Source organism: Mesoplodon densirostris, chromosome 6 (genome assembly GCF_025265405.1).
Source record: "Mesoplodon densirostris isolate mMesDen1 chromosome 6, mMesDen1 primary haplotype, whole genome shotgun sequence".
Taxonomy (NCBI): Eukaryota; Metazoa; Chordata; class Mammalia; order Artiodactyla; family Ziphiidae; genus Mesoplodon; species Mesoplodon densirostris.
The window spans coordinates 42748654-42768565 of NC_082666.1; the positions used below are offsets into that span (position 1 = coordinate 42748654).

The window sequence follows — 19912 nt, forward strand, 5'->3', positions numbered from 1 at the left end:
CTGCTGCAGCCAAGTGAGCACATTGGAACCACGAAACAGAGTCCTTTCCCCCCACAGTGTCTTTCCATTGCTCTCTTGACAAAGCTTAATAGCATGTCAGTTGGCAAAGAAATTGGTATTTTAAGTGAATAAATCCATTTTCACAGTACAGGCAAAAAGGGTGAATTTGGAGAGGAGGGGGTAATGAATCAATATCTAGCACAGGTATTAAGTGGTTTACAGAATTGTTTAGACAACTAAAGAAAGAGACTCTTGATTGAGCTTCAAAGGAACAACCTCCAAAACCTCTGCACAGAACTGAGAAACACAGGGAGTTATTGTCTTTTTTTGACTAAGAGGCCTCCTGTCTAATTGTGAAATTGCCTCTAGATCTTTACTGCTGTTTTAAAATCAGGAAAATGTGGTCAGGAGGCCATGGTAATCGGGAATCTCCTGCTATACTTAATCAGCTCTAGAACCGCACTGGACCTGTTCTGGTCTGTACCAGCCCTGCCTACAAGAGACTAGACTAGCCTTTCTCAATTTTTATACCTTGGAGGATCCATGAAATAATTTTCAGGCCTCAGGTTACAGGTGTGATATTAGTGTAAACAGAAAGTTTAGATATAGTAATTGTCTGACCACCTCCTGTTCACCTCCCTTCATTTGACTGGTGAAAGAGAGATCTCCTGTCCTAAATTGTGCAGGTAGAAAAAACAGTTTTTCCTTTTCCTAAATTTCCCACTGTATTTTTGTACTTTATACAAGTAGACCTAGGAGTCTTACAGATTTTTACTATACAAGATATCAATAGTATGGCTTGTGGTATATGGCTTGTACAAGAGTAATTTTATTTTTCTTTATTTATACAAATAAAGACTTTAACCAGCCTTACTTGAAAAATAACCAGGTAGTTAAACTTAGCTTACTGTTCTGGAGACTAATCTCTTTCCTTTTTATGATGTTTAAAAACACATATGTTGAGGGCTTCCCTGGTGGCGCAGTGGTTGAGAGTCTGCCTGCCGATGCAGGGGACACGGGTTTGTGCCCCAGTCCGGGAAGATCCCACATGCCGCGGAGCGGCTGGGCACATGAGCTGTGGCCGCTGAGCCTGCGCGTCCGGAGCCTGTGCTCCGCAACGGGAGAGGCCACAACAGTGTGAGGCCCACACACCGCAAAAAAAAAAACAACAAACCACATATGGTGATGATAATAAATTTCTGTTAAATAACTGGCTTAAGCTAAAATGGGATTCAATTTTTTTGAAAAGCAGGCTTGGTAGACTTAGTTTAAAAAAATATTGTAAGCTGATTTTTAAAAAAATTATCTTTTTATTGTGGTAAAATATATTTAACATACAATTTGCCATTTTAACCATTTTTAAGCTTATAATTCAGTAGCATTAATTACTTTCATGATGTTATACAACAGTCATCGCTATCTAATTTCCAAAATTTGTCATCACCCCAAACAGATACTCTGCAACCATTAAGCAGTGACTCCCCATTCACCCTTGCCACTAGCCCCCAGTAAACTAATCTACTTTATATCTCTATGAATTTGCCTGTTATAGATATTGTATATAAGTGGAAGCATACAATATTTATTGTTTTGTTTCTAACTTATTTCACTTAGCATAATGTTTTCAAGGTTAATTCATACTGTAGCATGTGTTAGAACTTTATTCCTTTTAATGGCTAAATAACATTCCATCCTGTGTATATACCACATTTTGTACATTCATCTTTCAGTAGACACTTAGGTTGTTTTTGTGTTGTGAAGAATGCTATGTACATTGATGTACAATTATCTGAGTCTCTGTTTTCAATTCTTGTGGGTGTATACCTACGAGTAGAATTGAAGGGTCATATGGTAATTCTTTTTGAGGAACCACCGAACTATTTTCCATAGTGGTTGTGCCATTTTCCATTCCCACCAGCAATGTGTGAGGGTTTCAATTTATCCACATTCTTTTCTTTTTAAAATTTATTTATTTACTTACTTATTTTTGGCTGCACTGGGTCTTCATTGCTGCACCCAGGCTTTCTCTAGTTGTGGCAAGCGGGGGCTACTCTTCGTTGCGGTGCGTGGGCTTCTCATTGCAGTGGCTTCTCTTGTTGCGGAGCATGGGCTGCAGGTGTGCAGGCTTCACTAGTTGTGGCTTGCTGGCTTCAGTAGTTGTGGCGTGCGGGCTCAGTAGTTGTGGTGTGCCAGCTTCAGTAGTTGTGGCACGTGGGCTCTAGAGTGCAGGCTCAGTAGTTGTGGCACACGGGCTTAGCTGCTCTGTGGCATGTGGGATCTTCCTGGACCAGGGATCGAACCCGTGTCCCCTGCATTGGCAGGTAGACTCTCAACCACTGCGCCACCAGGGAAGTCCCTGGATATTAAACCCTTATGAGATGTATGATTTGCAAATATTTTCTCCCATTCTGTATGTTGTCTTTTCACTTTCTTGACAATGTCCTTAGATGCACAGAAGGTTTTAATTTTGAAGTTCAATTTATTTATTTATTTTTTGTTCCTAATGCTTTTGTTGCCATAACTTAGAATCCATTGCCAAATTCAAGGTCATACAGATTTACTCCCGTGTTTTCTTTTAAGAGTTTTAGTGCTTATATTTAGGTCATTGATTCATTTTGAGTTAATTTTTATCTATGGTGTGAGTGGGTGTTCAAATTCATTCTTTTGCATGTGGAAATCCAGTTGTCCCAGCAATAGAAGAGACTGTTCTTTCATTATGGAATGGACTTGACACCCTTGTCAATAATCAATAGGCCATAAATGTACGTGTTTATTTCTAGACTTGCAGTTCTATTCCATTGGTCTCTTTGTCTATCTTCTTGCCAGTACCACTGTAAACTGATTTTAACTAGCATTTACTACAAACATGAAAATTATTGATAGTGCAGATATTTGCTATCTAAAAGCTATAAGCCAAAGTAATATTAATAAAAATATAGCCCATTAGAATTTATACCAGAATTCGAAAAAAATAAACTCATTTTTTCCTGACTGACATGATGAGGCTCAAATATAGGTCCAGGAATTACAAATGAGTATATATATGTGTGTTGATCACTTGATATTTTATGAAAAGGTTTTATACAATAAACTTATTAGTTTTTAAAACTAAAAATAAAGAGTGAAGTTTATGTCTTTCATATGAAACTTGTTTTTGTGTTCTTTGGTTGAACTTTAAATAACCATTCACAGATTTCATTTTCAACTGACATAAGATGATTTCCTCCTTGCTCTTGATGCTTGTTAAACAAAAAATTCCATACACATATAACGAAATTGAAAGCTGGCAGCAAAATGTTCATTACCCTCTTATGATTTTCAGGACACTACTCTTTGATAGAAATCCAGCACCTTTTAGGGGCAGATCAGTAAATACCATCTTGATTTCATAGTCAGACCGCAGTGCACAAAATTCTTCCTCCTCAAAGTCAAGTTCTCAGCCTGCACAGATGATTCAGAGAAAGGGTCTCTCATTTTAGCCTTACACTTGTTTGAAAAGAAAGGGAAAATACTGTTCTATTTTATTTTAAAATTTTGTTCCCCTAGGTCAGCAAGACTTGAGATTTGCAGATATATCCTTTTTCAGTCTTAAGTCCAAGCAGCAATAAGAGCATCTTTTGATATCCTTTTGTCACTTGATCTTTTCCCCAAGAATCTTGTCACTTGAAGTCAAAATGCTTTCTTTAAGGTCTTGCAGAGAGTGGTTCATTTGTTTCATGTGATAACAAATGTTTGCTAAGTTGGCTAGTTTCAGTAGCCATTCTTCATCCTCTAAGCACTTAGCAGAATCTGGCCTACTGTGTTTGCGAACGTACCCCTGCAGCTCACCATTCAGCTCGGATGTCCTGTTGAGAACTCTTCATCTGCTAAGCCCCTGGACTTCTGCATGGAGCAGGAGATTTATGTGCTCTTTGTCCAGGTTTTCACATAGCTCTTTAAACATTTTTGAGTAAACAGGTTTTTGTTTAATAAAGTCAATCATTTTTTGTAGCTTCAAATAGAACTTTTTCATTGCATCTCCCAGAGCTTTTGACACTAGCATTTCTCTGTGAAGAAAACACTGTGTTGAGAAGTCAGGCTTTTTTTTTTTCTTCGGGGTGTGGGGAGAGTTTAAACAATAGTGGCACATCTTCACATGGAGCCAGCTATTGGTGGGACATTTTCAGCACAGATGCCAACATAGTTCCTCCAAGATGGACCTTTTGTTTCTAGACAGAGGACAAAACATTAAATATCCTGTCCTTTGCTGGCTTTGGGCGGCACTCTGTAGCAAAAAAAAGTTTTCTTGATTTTACCATTTTCAAATCTTATAAAATCTATAAATACATAATGTAATCTTATAAATATTACAGATGATGAACTCTGTTGGCTCATCAATCTGGTTAGAGAAACTTGTTTTCCTGTTATCACGTAGGTCTTCAACATCACATGACATGTCAATACATTGACTTACCTTACTGTTATTGTACTGTAGAACTTTAAAAATTTCTCTTACTGCATCTCATATAAACATTTCACTCAGCATAATTTTACATTCTGGCCGTATTAGGTTCTCAGCAATTGGGGTGGCTTTCGTTATTCTGGTCAATAAGATCTGCTACTATACAACTTGCTACCTCAGCCTTTTCATTATATGTTATTTTTAAAGCAAAAGCTTTATTATGCTTATTTTGAGATCCCATTAATATCTTTAATGTGTCAAATGACTATAATTTGCAGCTATGTCTTTTGAATATTGCTGGAGCCATTGCTGCACTTGAAACGTTGTTTTCCACAGACAACACAAAATGGAATAGGATATTCCATTGTATAAATCCATTGATAAGTAGTTTTCATTAGAAGGATATGTTTTTTGTGTGTCTCTCTTGTTGCATTAATTTAGTGAAATGACTCACAAGATACAACTCTTCATTACTAATCTTACCAGAATTGTCCACTGACCTTCCTTTCACACTTCAGCCTCAAAAACTGCCACATTGGATTATCAGGCATATTTGTAAATTACAAATGTTAATGTGTGAGACATAAGGGCATACCAAACAATTAAATGAGAAAATCACAAAAAGTCCAAATATTTCACAGTAGAAGTCCCTGGTAATTTATTTAGTCCACATTTTTGAATGTTCAGACCAATAGCAAAGCGTTAGGAATGGGGGCAACTGGGTATAAAGTTTTTTTCATTAGAATTAAAATTTCCCTCCAGTTTTTCATTACACTTGTAGAGTTTGTTTGCTCCTATAAGGCAGTTAGCAGTGCACAAGGGGAGATTAGGGGAGGCAATTTGAAAAGGAGAGGCTGATAGTCATTAGCCTATTATCTTCTCCCTGTGTCCTGCAGTCTTCAGTTATCAAGGCCAACTCTAACCAAATGAACATGGTCCTACTGTGCACTATCACACACAGCTGATTTGTAACAAAATCATTAATTATGCTGTCATTGCTTGGTGTGCAAAAGTAAAAGAAAAGGAAATAAGAACCCCCTGCCCCCCATCATGAGCTCTCAAAGAATTCAGCTTGTGGACCCCACTTTGAGAAACCCTGGACTAGACTTTGGGACCTCTCCATACACTGCTGTAGAAGAACTAAGCACGTTTAAGTTGGTACTTACCTGTGGGATCAAGTGGCCTTTTTCTGACTTTCAGTCTAATAAATTTCATAAATGATGAAATTGAGGAAAACATCTGGAACCCTAGCTGCAGGAGAGTCTAGGAAATACTTTTTTTTTTATTTGGGAAAGCTTTCACATTCCTGTAGTACAGGAAGGCACACTGGAGAGAAATTGGGATAGATATTGCATGCCAATATATCTACCATATTGTTGGATTTTTAAAAATGAAGATTTCTTATTTGTGTAGTAAAATTTTCTCAAAATTTTGTTCATTCAGAAGTTTATTTACCACCTGCAATGTGCTGGCACTGTTCTAGGTACTTGGGAGACAGTGAGCAGAACCAAGATTTCTGCCCTTACGGAACTTTAATTCCAGTGGAGAGAAATAGATAATAAATAGTACACAGAGTTAAATTGTCTAGTTCACAAGGTGATTAAAAAGAGTCAAGTAAGTGACCAACAATATATTAGATATTAAACTATGTGACTTATGTGGTTATATCAAGAACCTTGGGTTGCTGCTGCTTTCCTCAAAACCTTGAGGAAATGAAGGAACCCATTGTGGTTCTTTTGTAGTCACCAGTGGTGATAAGCTGCTAAGAGTTTGGGGTGAATTAGAGTAAAGGATTAATGTATGTGGTGTGATAAGGCCATATATTGAGCATTTATAAGTACATGGAAATAAACTGTTCCCTTAAAAATTTGTTTTGACACCTGTTCAATTATAATCAGTTATTATTGAGTAGTACAATTTTCAAAGTGTTCTGATACTTTTGAACCATCCTGTCATAGAAGGCGGTAAGTGCTCTGGGAAAAGACAAAGTAAACTGAGGCAAGGGGCAGTGGGTATGCCAGGGTATGGAAGTGATTTACAGTATTAAATAGGATGGTTGGGATAGGCTTTATTGAAAAGGTGATACTTGGGCCAGGGAAGTTTGGGAGTTTGTTGGTCATTGGGATACCTGGTAGAACGTTCTGGGCAAAGGAAACAGGTTGGGCAAAGGTAGTAAGGCGAGAGTGAGCTTGGCATGTTGGTGGAAAGCAGGGAAGCCCAGCCAGTGTGTCTAGAGCAGTGTGAGGGAGAAGAGTTGTAGGTAGGAGATGAGGTTAGTGAGGGAAGGGCTGGGGTATTCCCTTAGGGTCCCTAATGTCATTGAAATGGGCAGCATTGCTGGGCTTTGAGCAGAGTGCTGTTAAGATTTATCTACTGTTTTTTTTTTTTTTTTTTCTCTTCAAGTTTTTAAAAGGATCAGTCAGGATGCTGTGTTGAGAATAGAGTGAAAGGAGACTGATAAGGGCAGTGGCCCAATCATGGTAGTAGATGTGGAGAAGTGATCGGAGTCTGGATATATTTTGACTGAGCAATTGGAGAGAGAGAGAATTGTCTCTAACTACAGTTGGGGAAAGCTAAGGTTAGAGCACATTGGGAAGGGAAGGGAAAGTCGGATTAGTTTTATATATGTTGAGTTTGTGATATTATTAGAGAGCCAAGTGGAGATGTTGAGTAGTCATGAGACTGGATGAGATCACCAAGGAAGAGACTGGAGTTGAAAATGACAAGAACTGAGCCCTGGGGCATTCTAGTAAAGGAAACTTAAGAAGGGGTGGCAGTGAGGTAGGCAGAAAACAAAATATGGCCATATAAATAAAGTATTTGCAAGAAGAGAGAGTGATCAGCTGTATCAAATGCTCCTTCTTGGAAGTACTTTCTTTGGCCATACACCGTTGAAGCTATGAAGCCATTAATGTTTGTTAAATGAATGAATTTTGAGATTACAGTGATTTTCATCTTTTTAAAGTTAATTATTCAAGTAAATCCATGCTTTCTAATATTTTAAAAATATAGCAGAACATGGTAGTTACATAAATTACACATGTAATAAAATGACATAGAACTAGAGAAACATGTTGTATGAATATCAAATTCCTGGCTTTGATACTGTGCTAGAGTTAGCATAAAATGTCATATAACTGTTGGGTGAAACAGAGAGGAAACACGGGACCTCTCTCTACTATCTTTGCAACTTCCTGTGAATTTATAATAATTTCAAAATAAGAAGGTAAAACAGTATGGCAAAACATAAGAAATCAAAGATCTTTTTTCCACTATCACCTTGCTTTCCAGCCCCCTCTTCCACTCACCCCCATGCCCAGAGGTAACCACTGTTAAGCTCTGTTTAAGTGTCCATTTTTCCTAACCTCCTGAAATATTTTAAAATAAATATGAGGTAGGTCAGATCATAAAAGTGATTCAGATAGTGCCACAGACTGAATGTTGTGTCCCTAAAAATTTATTTTTTGAAAACTAATGCCCAGTGCAGTAGTGTTTGGAGGTGGGCCTTTCGTAGGTGATTAGGTCATGAGGGTGGAGCTCTCAGGAGTGGGATGAGTGTTCCTATAAGACACCTAAGAGAACCCCCTGGCCCCTTCCCCCATGCCACAACACAGTGAGAAGATGGGGGTCTATGAACCATCTAGCCAGTTCTCACCAGACACTATAACTGCCAGCACCCTGATCTCGGACTTTCCAGCCTCCCTTGCATAAGGTCTCAACTTCTTTGTCCCTTTCTTGCTTTGTCACACTTGGTTGGCAAAGCCACAAAACTTGGTGAGATGCAACATGTCTGCTTCTAGGTTCCTGCTCTTTCTGTTACACCATACTGTAATGAACACAAACTGTCACAGCAAAAAGAAGGCTTTTCTTTTTCTCTGAAGTACTGTAGCATCAGGCTTCAGCAAGAAAAACTGACTGTAAGGGACATATTGGCTTAGTAAAATGCACTTTTTTTTCTTCTTTTGTATTTTCTTTGTATTTCTCTTCAGTAGTTGCTTGACCTAACATCCTTCTGTTGGCTCTATACAATGAAAATACAAACTAAATGACAATAGAAAAAAATAATTAAAGCATTAAATTGTACGAATTACGAATCTGTTTCAAATATACTTACATTAAATACAATGCTCATTTCAGTAGAGATCTACAGTGAATGACTGTATACATTCTGGGAAGCTTCATGACATCTAGGAAAGGGCTAAGAATTTACATCCAATCACAGTTTGTAACAGATTTCTTATCACCAGTCTGCAAGCTACGCTAAGCACATCGTTAGCATCACTTGTGCAGGGAACTGATTTTGTCTGGGAAAAAGGGAAGAAGCAAGCTCTAGGCTCAATTCTGAGTTCATCACAACTTCTCAGGAATCTCAGCAGAGGCCTATTTAGTACAGTTTCAGAAAAGTAAATATGTTAAGGTAAGGAGGCAACCCTTTAGAACTTCAAACACATTTTCTTGCTGTATTTATGTAGAACTCTCCATCTACAATGGGCAGTTGTGAAGAGGTTCTTCCTCAGGACAACATGGTCACAGGACTTGGACAACCACTGGGACTGAGAGGGAGCTTCATGACTGGGGAGGAGGGCTTCCTTTTAAGTTGGAGACAGACTTGTAACACACAGCCTATGAGCCCTGCAGCCTTCTCCTCCTATCATCTGGAGTAACGCTTCGTGTAGTCTTCAACTTTATTCCCCAAGTCCTCCTTGTCCCACAGATGATGTTCTGCAGCTTCATGATTCAGTGGAGCATCGGAATTGAGAGGATCAGTAAACAGAGTTTAATCCTGAAACAACATACTTCCTTGTCCTCATGGGAGCCCAGCCGGTGCCATCAACCGAATGTTCTCTCAGTAAACTTAGACATATTTTACCAGTGATCCTAGTCAAGCATGTCACTTTGGGAGGTTGGAGTTACAGTTTGCTGAAAGCAGTGAAGCTTGTTTGGATGAGAAAAATGCACTTTACATGTGCAATGTATTATAAGTTAGCTTCATGCCCTGCAACCTCTTTAATAAGCAGCATGTCTCTCATAGAAGCCCTCCGAGCAGAGTTGGAGGCTATGGCTGATGTCCGGGACCCTTTGAGACCCATTATCTCGCTTCAGTATGCTTGCCAACGTCAGCATTACTGCTCTCTTTACCCTGGGCACCCGAGACAGGCGAGATGGGCTTGCTGTTAATGTAGTTTTAGAGAAAGTCATACTGCTCAACAAGTAGAAGTAGCTTAATTAACCTCTGTTTATGGCAGCAACAGCACTTTTGAAGACACACAAGATTCCCCCCCTTAATTAATTTGGAAATTGGAAAAAGTTACTTTGACTTTGTAGTCATTAAAAAAGTCAATTAAAAGAAAAAACAGCATTTAAACATTTTCTTATCTACCTTAAAAACAGCCTATGTAATTTTTGTACATAACCCTAAATACATGTTTCCTCTTTCATAATTGAGTTAATTAGAAAAATGAAAAAACGTCATGTTTATTTTGTTAATGTAAAAGTTCTTTGTTGTTGAAGAACTACATCCAGAATATCTATATCTTCTTCTTCTTTTTTCTTTTTTTGCGGTACGCGGGCCTCTCACTGCTGTGGCCCCTCCCGTTGCAGAGCACAGGCTCTGGACGTGCAGGCTCAGCGGCCACGGCTCACGGGCCCAGCTGCTCTGCGGCACATGGGATCCTCCCAGACCGGGGCACGAACCCGTGTCCCCTGAATTGGCAGGCGGACTCTCAACCACTGCGCCACCAGGGAAACCCTATATCTTCTAAATCTATTCTATTAAACAATTTGAGATCTCTTTTTTTGCATGTTTGTTTTCCTTTAACTGTAGCATTACTAAATACTGCATAAGAATGTAACTTGTTGAATTGGCAGTAATTTTTAAACTTCTTGTGATGCCGCAAAATTCTGCTTCATTAATAAGCATTGATATGTAAAATTCAAAGATATCCAGGGGTTTTTTTTGGGGGGTGGTGAATAGCTGTAAAATAAATCTGAAAAATTATAAAAATGGTGTGAATTGAGATTTAGGGTTTTAAACCCCTTCTCCCTCTTGTCCTTGCAGCCCAGGGTGGTGACTGCTTCCTGCAACTCTTTATCTTGAGCCTCCCTAGGTTTCCTCTTTTGCTTGCTAGCCTTTCAACACCCATGTAACCAATTCCTATATTAGGTTCCTTCTATTAAAAAAAAAAAGATTTAAGGTTTTAAATGTGTAATATGCACTTTCTAAAGATGAAACCTGTACTGATTGAGGGAAAATATGCATAAGTATATTAAATGAGATGATGTTTTAGAAGGTTTTTGCTCTGTCTAAACAATTTGTTTTTGATTAAGGTGTTTTCATATAGAAATAATCATACATATTTACCAGTATTGCACTGCTGTGTGAATGGTGGACAATGCACTAATCACATGATGCTATGATTGGTTTGAGTATTTTAAGGTGGAGTATTAGAACAGGAAGGATAATTTGAATTATCTAAAAAGAAATCTTGGTACTGTATCATAAATTGTGTTATGTTAAATTTTTGCATTTTTGTAGCACTAGGATTTTTGATAACATTTTACTGGCTGATTTTAGGTAATTTAATAGTCACACATTGCACATTGAAGTGACCTGCCGGAAGCACATAAAACTCAAACATTCTCCTGTGGTTTCCAGTCTTATGTTGCCCATGATAAAAACTTTCAATTGTATGGCTTTTATGACATCTAATATATAGAAAACAGAATTGTGTGTTTAGTATCATTAACTTTTTTTTTCTTTTCAGATTATCTGCAATGGTGAAATGAAGTAATTCAAGATGAGCAAGTTAAAAGTGATACCAGAGAAAAGGTACTGCAATTTTATTTTTATTTATTTATTTATTTATTTATGGCTGAGTTGGGTCTTTGTTGCTGTGTGTGGTCTTTCTCTGGTTGCAGCGAGTGGGGGCTACTCTTTATTGTGGTGCGCAGGCCTCTCATTGTGGTGGCTTCTCTTGTTGCAGAGCATGGGCTCTAGGCGTGCAGGCTTCAGTAGTTGTGGTGCGCCGGCCTCTCATTGTGGTGGCTTCTCTTGTTGCAGAGCATGGGCTCTAGGCGTGCAGGCTTCAGTAGTTGTGGTGCACGGGCTTAATTGTTCCGCAGCAGGTGGGATATTACAGACCAGGGCTTGAGCCCATGTCCCCTGCATTGGCAGGTGGATTCTTAACCACTGTGCCACCAGGGAAGCCCTGGTACTGCAATTTTAAATACCAGTATGTATAAATTACAGAAGTAATGCATGAAGTGATCATTTGAAACTTTTTACTTTAAGAAATATTTGTTTAAATATGGTGTGTTATATTTATGTTATTTTATTAATATTTATTAGTGTTTAACTTTTCAGTTAAAGCAGGAGTCAGCAAACTAGGTAGGACACATGGGTCAAATCTGGCCTACTTCTTATTTTTGTGTGGCCTATGAGCTAAGAGTGGTTTTTACGTTTCTAAATGGTTGGGAATAAAACTAAAAAGAAGAATAATATTTTCTGACATATGAAGATTATATGAAATTCAGATTTCAGTAAATAAGGTTTTACTGGAACACAGCTGTGCTCACTTATTTATATATTGTCTGGCCACTGAATTTTTTTCCTTACATAAGACTTGATCAAAGCACATCCATTTCAACAGAAAACTTATTATCTTCTTTCTGTCTTTAAAGGCTTCTATAGATGCTCTTTTTAGTTTATTTATTTTTTTGCCCCTTTTAGATTTATTTCTCAACTGTGAGATATCTATTAAACACTTTTATGTACCTAACCCAGCACTGAATCTTTGAGAGTAGAAAAGAAGCATAAATATAACACTTAACACAGTGCTTTGCAGAAAATGGGTGTTGAGTATGTTCTGAAGAATTGAGCCCTATTCTCTTTTTACACGAAGCTTGTAACCTGATGAAAACACCTGAACAAATGCAGTATAGTGGTTTAACCAGTATACAGTGAAGTGTTAAATTGTGAGGTCTTTAGAGTTAGAAAACAGGATCCTCATAAATAGGTGTTTATTGTGTGATATGGACTTGAAGAGGCAGGGCTGGCTTGAGACTTTCTTGCTTTTTAGCAAATCTGGAGGAGTGGGTGGAATATTGATACTTGCTGAGTTTAGGCAAGGACTGTAATTGGATGGATTAGATTGGCAGATTTAAAGACCATATGAGTGGGTGGTGAGACAAATCAAGCAATGAAAATTTTGTAAGATACAAGAAGCAGAATTTTTCTCTACTCCCTACTCTCCATCATCATGTTCATGCCCTAAGTGTTATCACCAGCAAAACTCTCCTTTCAAAGTACTAATTCAGACTTTTCATTTTCCAACAAAAATCTTTTACCTTTCTAGCTCACTTGTTCAAGTGGCTGTACTGCAAAGAGTTCTGCCTTATCCAGAGCTCTGAGCTATTGACTTTTATCATCTCTTCCTCTCTTACCCAGTGTAGAATCCATTGTTCATCATTACACTCTTGGAATACCTGAAATGTTTTTACCTCACTTTGTATTATTTCATCACACATACCTGACGAAGTCCTTTCCCTGGGTAGACCTTTACTGAGCAGCTGAATGATGTTGGAGGATGAACTAACTTGGAAGATATTGCTAAAAATTATGGATCATTATTGATCAGTAATCTTACTACTGTGGTTCTCTATAAAGCTCATTTTCTCAGTTTTTTTTAATGACTGTTTTACACTTTCTTCATACCTTTCAAATCTTTGAAATCCTCAGATGTATCATATACATACCCTCAGCAGTTGACCTTCTCTGTGATATCACAGAGATAATACAGTTTATTATCCTTATATTTCTTACACAAAATTTGCATACTCCCCTTTACTTGATTCTATCCTCTGTTTACCCTCCTGTTATTTACTGCAACAGAGGATGTGTCTGTTTTTTTGTTAAAGACTAATACTGTCACCTGTGTTCTAGATTTCACCTCTCTCTTTCCTTTTCAGGGTCTTTTAATCATTAGTATTGTTCTATATTGAATCTTTAACTCCTCCATTCCTTATCATTTAAACATGATCTAGGCTTTCCAATATTTAGACTCTGCTCTTCTGTTACTACTCAATTTATCTGATTTCCTCAAAAGACAAAAAATTTGAAATAGCCTATAAATGAAATCTACATCTCATTTCACACTCTCTAACCACTCTTCTTTAGTTTCTGCCTTATCCACTACACCAACAGTACCTATGAATTTTTAAACAGCTTTATTGAGATATAATCATCTTACAACAAGCTGTACATAGAGAGTACAGTTTGGTAAGTGTGGCCTATGTATAACTGGAATTATCCTGTCTATCAAAATACTTAAAATATTTATCATGCTCAAATGTCTACTGGTGCCCTTTTGTAATCTTTCTCTCCCACCCCATCCCTCACTCCAGACAACCATTGATCTGCTTTCTGTCACTACAGACGTGTTGACTTTTTTAGAACTTAATATAAATGGGACCATACAGTATGTCTTTTTTGGGGGTGGGGGTGGAGGTAGAAGGTAGGGGTGTGGGTATGCCTTCTTTGATTCAGCGCAATTATTTTTGATAATCATCTCTTGCAGTCATACCTTTTTTTTGATTAGTAAGTAGTATTCCATTGTGTTGATGTACCACGATTTGTTTATCCATTCAACTTTTGGACATTTGGGTTGTTTCCAGTTTTTGGTTGTTACAAGTAAAGCTGTTATGAACATTTTTGGACTTACACTTTATTTTCTGTTAGCTAAATACCTAGGAATGAAATGGCTGAAGCATATGGTAGGTCTGTGTTTCTTTTTATGAAACTGCCAACAATCTGTTTTACAAAGACATTAATACCATCTTCTATTCCCTGCAGCAGTGTATGAAAGTTCTAGTTCTACATTCTCACCAACACTTGGTACGGTCATTCTTTTCAAATTCTTAAATTCTTATGATCATTCTTTTAAAATTGTAGCCATTCTAATAGGGGTGTATTAGTATCTCGTTGTGATTTTAATTTGCATTTCCCTAATGACATGATGTTGAGCATCTTTTCATGCACTTATTTGGTGAAATATCTTTCCAAATCTTCCAGTTTTTGAAATTGTAGTGTTTCTTAATAGTTGAGTTTTAGAATTTTTTTATATATTATGGATACAACTCCTTTATCAGATATTTGAATTGCAAACATTTTCTTCCAGTCTTGTCTTTTCATATTCTGTGCAGTATCTTTTAAGATCAGAAGTTTCAAATTTAGATGATTTCCATTTGCTTATTTGTTCTTTTATGGATTATGCTTTTAGAGTTGCATCTAAGAAATATTTGCATAATCCATATTACCAATGTTTTCTCTTATGTTTCTTCTAGAAGTTTTTATAGTTTTAGATTTTACATTTAGGTCTATGCTCCTTTCTGAGTTAATTTTTATATGTGGTGCGAGGTATGGATAGAAGTTCTTTTTTTTTGCTTATATGGATATCTGGTTGTTCAGCACCATTTTTAGAAAGACTGTCCTTTCTTCACTGAGTTTCCTTTGTACCTTTATCAAAAATCAGTTATTTGTGGATGTGTAGGTCTATTCTTATACTCTGTCTTGTTCCGTTGATCAACATGTCTATCTTAGTGCCTATACCTCACTGCTTGGATAATTGTTGCTTTATAATGAGTCTCAAGATTTAGGTAGTGTTGGTCTGCCAACCTTTACTTTTTTCTAAAGTTTGGCCTATTTTAGGTTCTTTGCATTCCCATATGAATTTAGCATATAGTGTTGATCTGCCAACCTTTCTCTTTATTCTAAAGTTTGGCCTATTTTAGGTTCTTTGCATTTCCATATGAATTTAGCATCAGTCTGACAATTTCTACACGACAGCCTGTTGGTATTTTGATTGGGATTGCCTTGATTCTGTAGATCATTTTGGGGAGAATTGATATCTTAACAATATTGTCTTCTTACTCTTGAACATGATATATCTCTCTTTTATTTATGATCTTCTTTAACTTCTCTCACTAGTATTTTGTAGTTTTCAGTGCACTGGTTTTTCAGATTTATCCCTGTTTCCCATACAAATAACAACTCTTTGAGGGGTGTCCCTAATAATTTTTAAGAGTATAAAGTGAGGCTGAGAAATGTGGTTTTAACAGAGTTGGAATAGGCCTGGCTAAAACTCTTGTTACTATAAAAGAGAGAATAAATATTGGGGGAAAGTTAAAGTTAGAAGTTAGCCATATGCACTTACCTAAAATCCCACTAGAACATGACTGGAGAAGTTTTTTAAAATAATGAATATAAAATAATTAGCATTTAGTTAACTTTGGTGAAGAAATTTAGAGGATAGCTTTAATTATTGTTGACACTGGTATAAATTCAGGTAATTTAAATTTTTAACAAACTTTTATTGGTTTTCTTTAACAAATCACTTGATACTATTGAGCTACATTTATTGTTAAAGAAGTCTTTATTGTGTTTAATTATTATCTTAGAAGTCGTTAGAGAAGTATTGTTCTCTTCCAGTTAGAATATTATTTTCCAAACTTACATATTTAAATATTTAGCTATTTCTATAAAGGAATGATAGTGAAATTTCTATTTTTCATTGTCCTTTGCTGTACAATAAAGAAAAATAAAGATTTGTGATCAGTATTTGGAGAGAAACAATAAAAATATGATTAAAGCAAAAGTAATAAAAATAAAGAGTTATAAATGAGGAACAACCATTTCTGAAAGATAACGTGCATATTTTGGACATAAAACTATATTGTTTGAAATTAAATCTTAATTACTATGAGTCTTGGTTAAGTCTAAAACTTTGATATATTTTAATGAAGTTTTTGCTGTCAGATGTTTATATCTTGTTTATGAAGACGTTTACTATCTGTATTCAATTTACATTTTAAGATGAAAAGCTAATAAAATTTATTTATAATGTGAAGATAGGTTCTTTAGCCCTTGCACTTGCTTGGGAAATCATTTGTTGCAAGATAATATCTATACACCATTGAGACTTTCGTAACGTACAAAAAAATTATGTTTTTAGGGAAGTAGCTGTAAGGCTGAATGTAAACTCAAAGAATCAAAAGCAGTAGGAGACCACTACAGTGAAACAAATATTTGAGTGATAGTATCTTTAAAATATACATTGGAAAGTTAAATCGATTTGATGTATTTCACATTGATCATATTTTCAATTCCATGATTTTTTTTACTATAAAGTAATTAACATTAGCAGTTATAAATGGAACCTCCCGAGGTTGGTCTTGGTCTCATTTCGATTCATCTAAAAATAGGGCAAGGCAGGGAAGATAAATCCTTGTCTGAGCCTCTTTATTTAACAATTTTCTGCTCTGCTGTGTAGCTCAGATTGCTCATTGAATAGCTGTATAGCTTTTGTTTTTTCCTTTATCCTTGGATTTTCCAAAGTCTAAAAATCATTCAGTAGGTAGAGCTGCCCTCTGGTGTTCACCCTGCAGTTCTCTCAACATTAGTGTCAACAGCCTTAAATTTTTAGAGCTGAGTTGGGGGTGGCTTGGAACATTTCGCTCAGTTATTTTTTATTTTTAATTTTTTTGTGGTACGCGGGCCTCTCACTGTTGTGGCCTCTCCCGTTGCGGAGCACAGGCTCCGGACGCGCAGGCTCAGCGGCCATGGCTCACGGGCCCAGCCGCTCCGCGGCATGTGGGATCTTCCCGGACCGGGGCACGAACCTGTGTCCCCTGAATCAGCAGGCGGACTCTCAACCACTGCGCCACCAGGGAAGACCACTGCGCCACCAGGGAAGCCCTTCGTTCAGTTTTTATTCTGTCAATAAGAAAAGTAAAAATAGGGAAATCAACTTGCCTACGTTCTTAATTTCCATTTGTTTGCTGTCCTTCAAAAAAATTCATGCATCTATCCATCTATAATTTGTAAGAGCATGATTCTTAGAAAGAAATCACTTAGTTGCAAGTTGTTTTACTTTGATAGTGGTATAATTTAATTTAAAATTCAAACTCTTACTTTGGAATGGACCATAGCTTGTGTTATGATCAGTGTGTTTTATATGTTTTTGAATATTTTTAATAGTAGATATTTTATTAGCTACTGAAAAATGCTAACAGATGACCTTTAAGAGAAAAATAACTGGAGAAAACTAAACAAAAAAACCCACTCAATTATTAAATTTCAGAATCCTGGTTTCCATAATGCAAATTTTTCTTAAATCTAGGTTACAGAATTGTTTTTAAAGATGTATTTGCTCTCTAGTATGCAGACTGTGGTGTCTTAATACCATTTCTTACCAAAAAGAACCAGGGCTTTTTGGAGAAAGGGTCGATTCCAGATCAGAGCACAAAATGTGCAAGATAAGTTGAGAACAACAGTTCTCAAACTCTTTGTCTAAGAACTCCCTTGTGCTCTTAAATTAATGACTCCAAAAATCTTTTGTTGAATGTGCATTATTTTTTATCTATTGATATTTACCATATTATAAATTAAAACTGAGAAATTAAAAAAAATTTATTACTTCATTTAAAAATAACAGTAATAAACCCATTGCATAATAACATAGTAATATTTTATATTAAAATAACTAAATTGTCAAAAATATTTAGAAGGTGGCATGTTTTATTAAATTTTTGCAAATCTCTTTAATGTCTGGCTTAATGGAAGACAGCTAGATTCTCTTATCTGCTTCTGAGTTCAAACTGTCATACATACATCAATATACATATTGTATATAGTACATACATATGTTATACGTACATACGTATATGTTTTTGTGTGTATTCATGTTGTTAAAGTATATGACTACAATATGGGCTCACATAGATATATATTTAGAAAAGGAAGGAATAGTTGAATAAAAGGCCTTTTCAGATAATTGTGGCTAATTGTCCTTTGATTTATGATGGAGGAAAATAAAGTTGTGTGTTCAGTATTCGGAGAGAAATAGTAAAAATGTGATTAAAGCAAGAGTAATAATTATAGGTGAGGAATAAACATTTCTTTTTTAAAAAAATTTATTTTACATCTTTATTGGAGTATAATTGCTTAACAATGGTGTGTTAGTTTCTGCTTTATAGCAAAAATAATCAGTTATACATATACATATGTTCCCATATCCCCTCCCTCTTGCGTCTCCCACCCACCCTCCCTATCCCACCCCTCTAGGCGGTCACAAAGCACCGAGCTGATCTCCCTGTGCTATGCGGCTGCTTCCCACTAGCTATCTACCTTACGTTTGGTAGTGTGTATATGTCCATGCCTCTCTTTCGCTTTGTCACAGCTTACCCTTCCCCCTCCCCATATCCTCAAGTCCATTCTCTAGTAGGTCTGTGTCTTTATTCCTGTCTTACCCCTATGTTCTTCATGACATTTTTTTTTCTTAAATTCCATATATATGTGTCAGCATACAGTATTTGTCTTTCTCTTTCTGACTTACTTCACTCTGTATGACAGACTCTAGGTCCATCCACCTCATTACAAATAGCTCAATTTTGTTTCTTTTTATGGCTGAGTAATATTCCATTGTATATATGTGCCACATCTTCTTTATCCATTCATCCGATGATGGACACTTAGGTTGTTTCCATCTCCGGGCTAGGAATAAACATTTCTGAATGATAACAATGTACTTTAGAAATAAAGCCATATTGTTTGAAATTCAAATTGAAGTGGATATTCTTTGATATTACACTAAAACTTGATAAGTGGTAGTTTCCTAAAGGTTAGTTGCACTGTGGAATCAGCAACCACATATGTGAACTTTTTGTTTTCTTTTACATTAAAATCCATTGGTCTCTTTTGCATATTGACTGGTTCTTTTTTCCATGTCTGAATTTGTAACATCACACATTGGTCAGTATTTGGAACATACTGATTCAGTGAGTTATGCAGACCTTCTAAATATTGACAATGTTTATTACACAGTTTAAAAAAATTACATTTACTAATATCACCAGTGATTTTATCAGAAAATTCTTTAAGTAGGGGGAAGCTGTCAAGGTCATGATGGTAGATCTTTGTTTTCCAAGATTCTAATTTTTGCTTGAAAGTTCACATTTAATCATTGGTAACAAATCTATCAGTTGTTTCCTTGAAATGATAGACTCACTTTGTTTATCGCCAAGAAAATGTATGCCAGAATACCCCAGTGCGAATAATCATTGTCAGTTGTGTTTTTAAAGTAAAAATGATGTTCTATGGAAAAAGTAACTAGTTCAGCTTGCAGTTTAAACAACCACACAAGTGTTTTCCCTCAACCATCATATTTCATTGTGCAGCTGAAATGTCTTATGTGCACACAGAATATTAAAAAAATGTATACTCATAGGTGAAACTGGCATTTTTGTTTTTAACTGTGAGTGCATGTTGGTGAAGAACATGGTGACTGCTAGGTATCACACAGTGACTACAATTTGGTGTCACTGTCTTGATTGTATCATGTGCCAGCACTTTATCCACCATTGCCTTCAGATCAACAATGTAAATGTCAACACTGTGTCAAAGGTAAATAGTGTCTT

At 36.4% G+C, this 19912-nt stretch overlaps 1 protein-coding gene and 1 pseudogene across 5 annotated transcripts in view; one reads left to right on the plus strand and one right to left on the minus strand.

Moving 5' to 3' along the window:
• The window catches only part of AGTPBP1 (ATP/GTP binding carboxypeptidase 1), a 186626-nt gene that overhangs the window by 20189 nt on the left and 146525 nt on the right, over positions 1–19912 (plus strand). For 4 of the 5 annotated variants that reach the window (XM_060101661.1, XM_060101663.1, XM_060101662.1 and 1 more), the window contains exon 2: positions 11206–11270. The exons of the other annotated variant lie outside the window; for it this stretch is intronic. In XM_060101661.1, the coding sequence (XP_059957644.1) occupies positions 11239–11270 (32 nt within the window). In that variant the 5' untranslated portion in view covers positions 11206–11238. The remainder of the gene's footprint in view (positions 1–11205; positions 11271–19912) is intronic. 5 annotated transcript variants of the gene reach the window in all.
• LOC132492473 (NEDD8-conjugating enzyme UBE2F-like) lies at positions 9093–9565 on the minus strand (annotated as a pseudogene).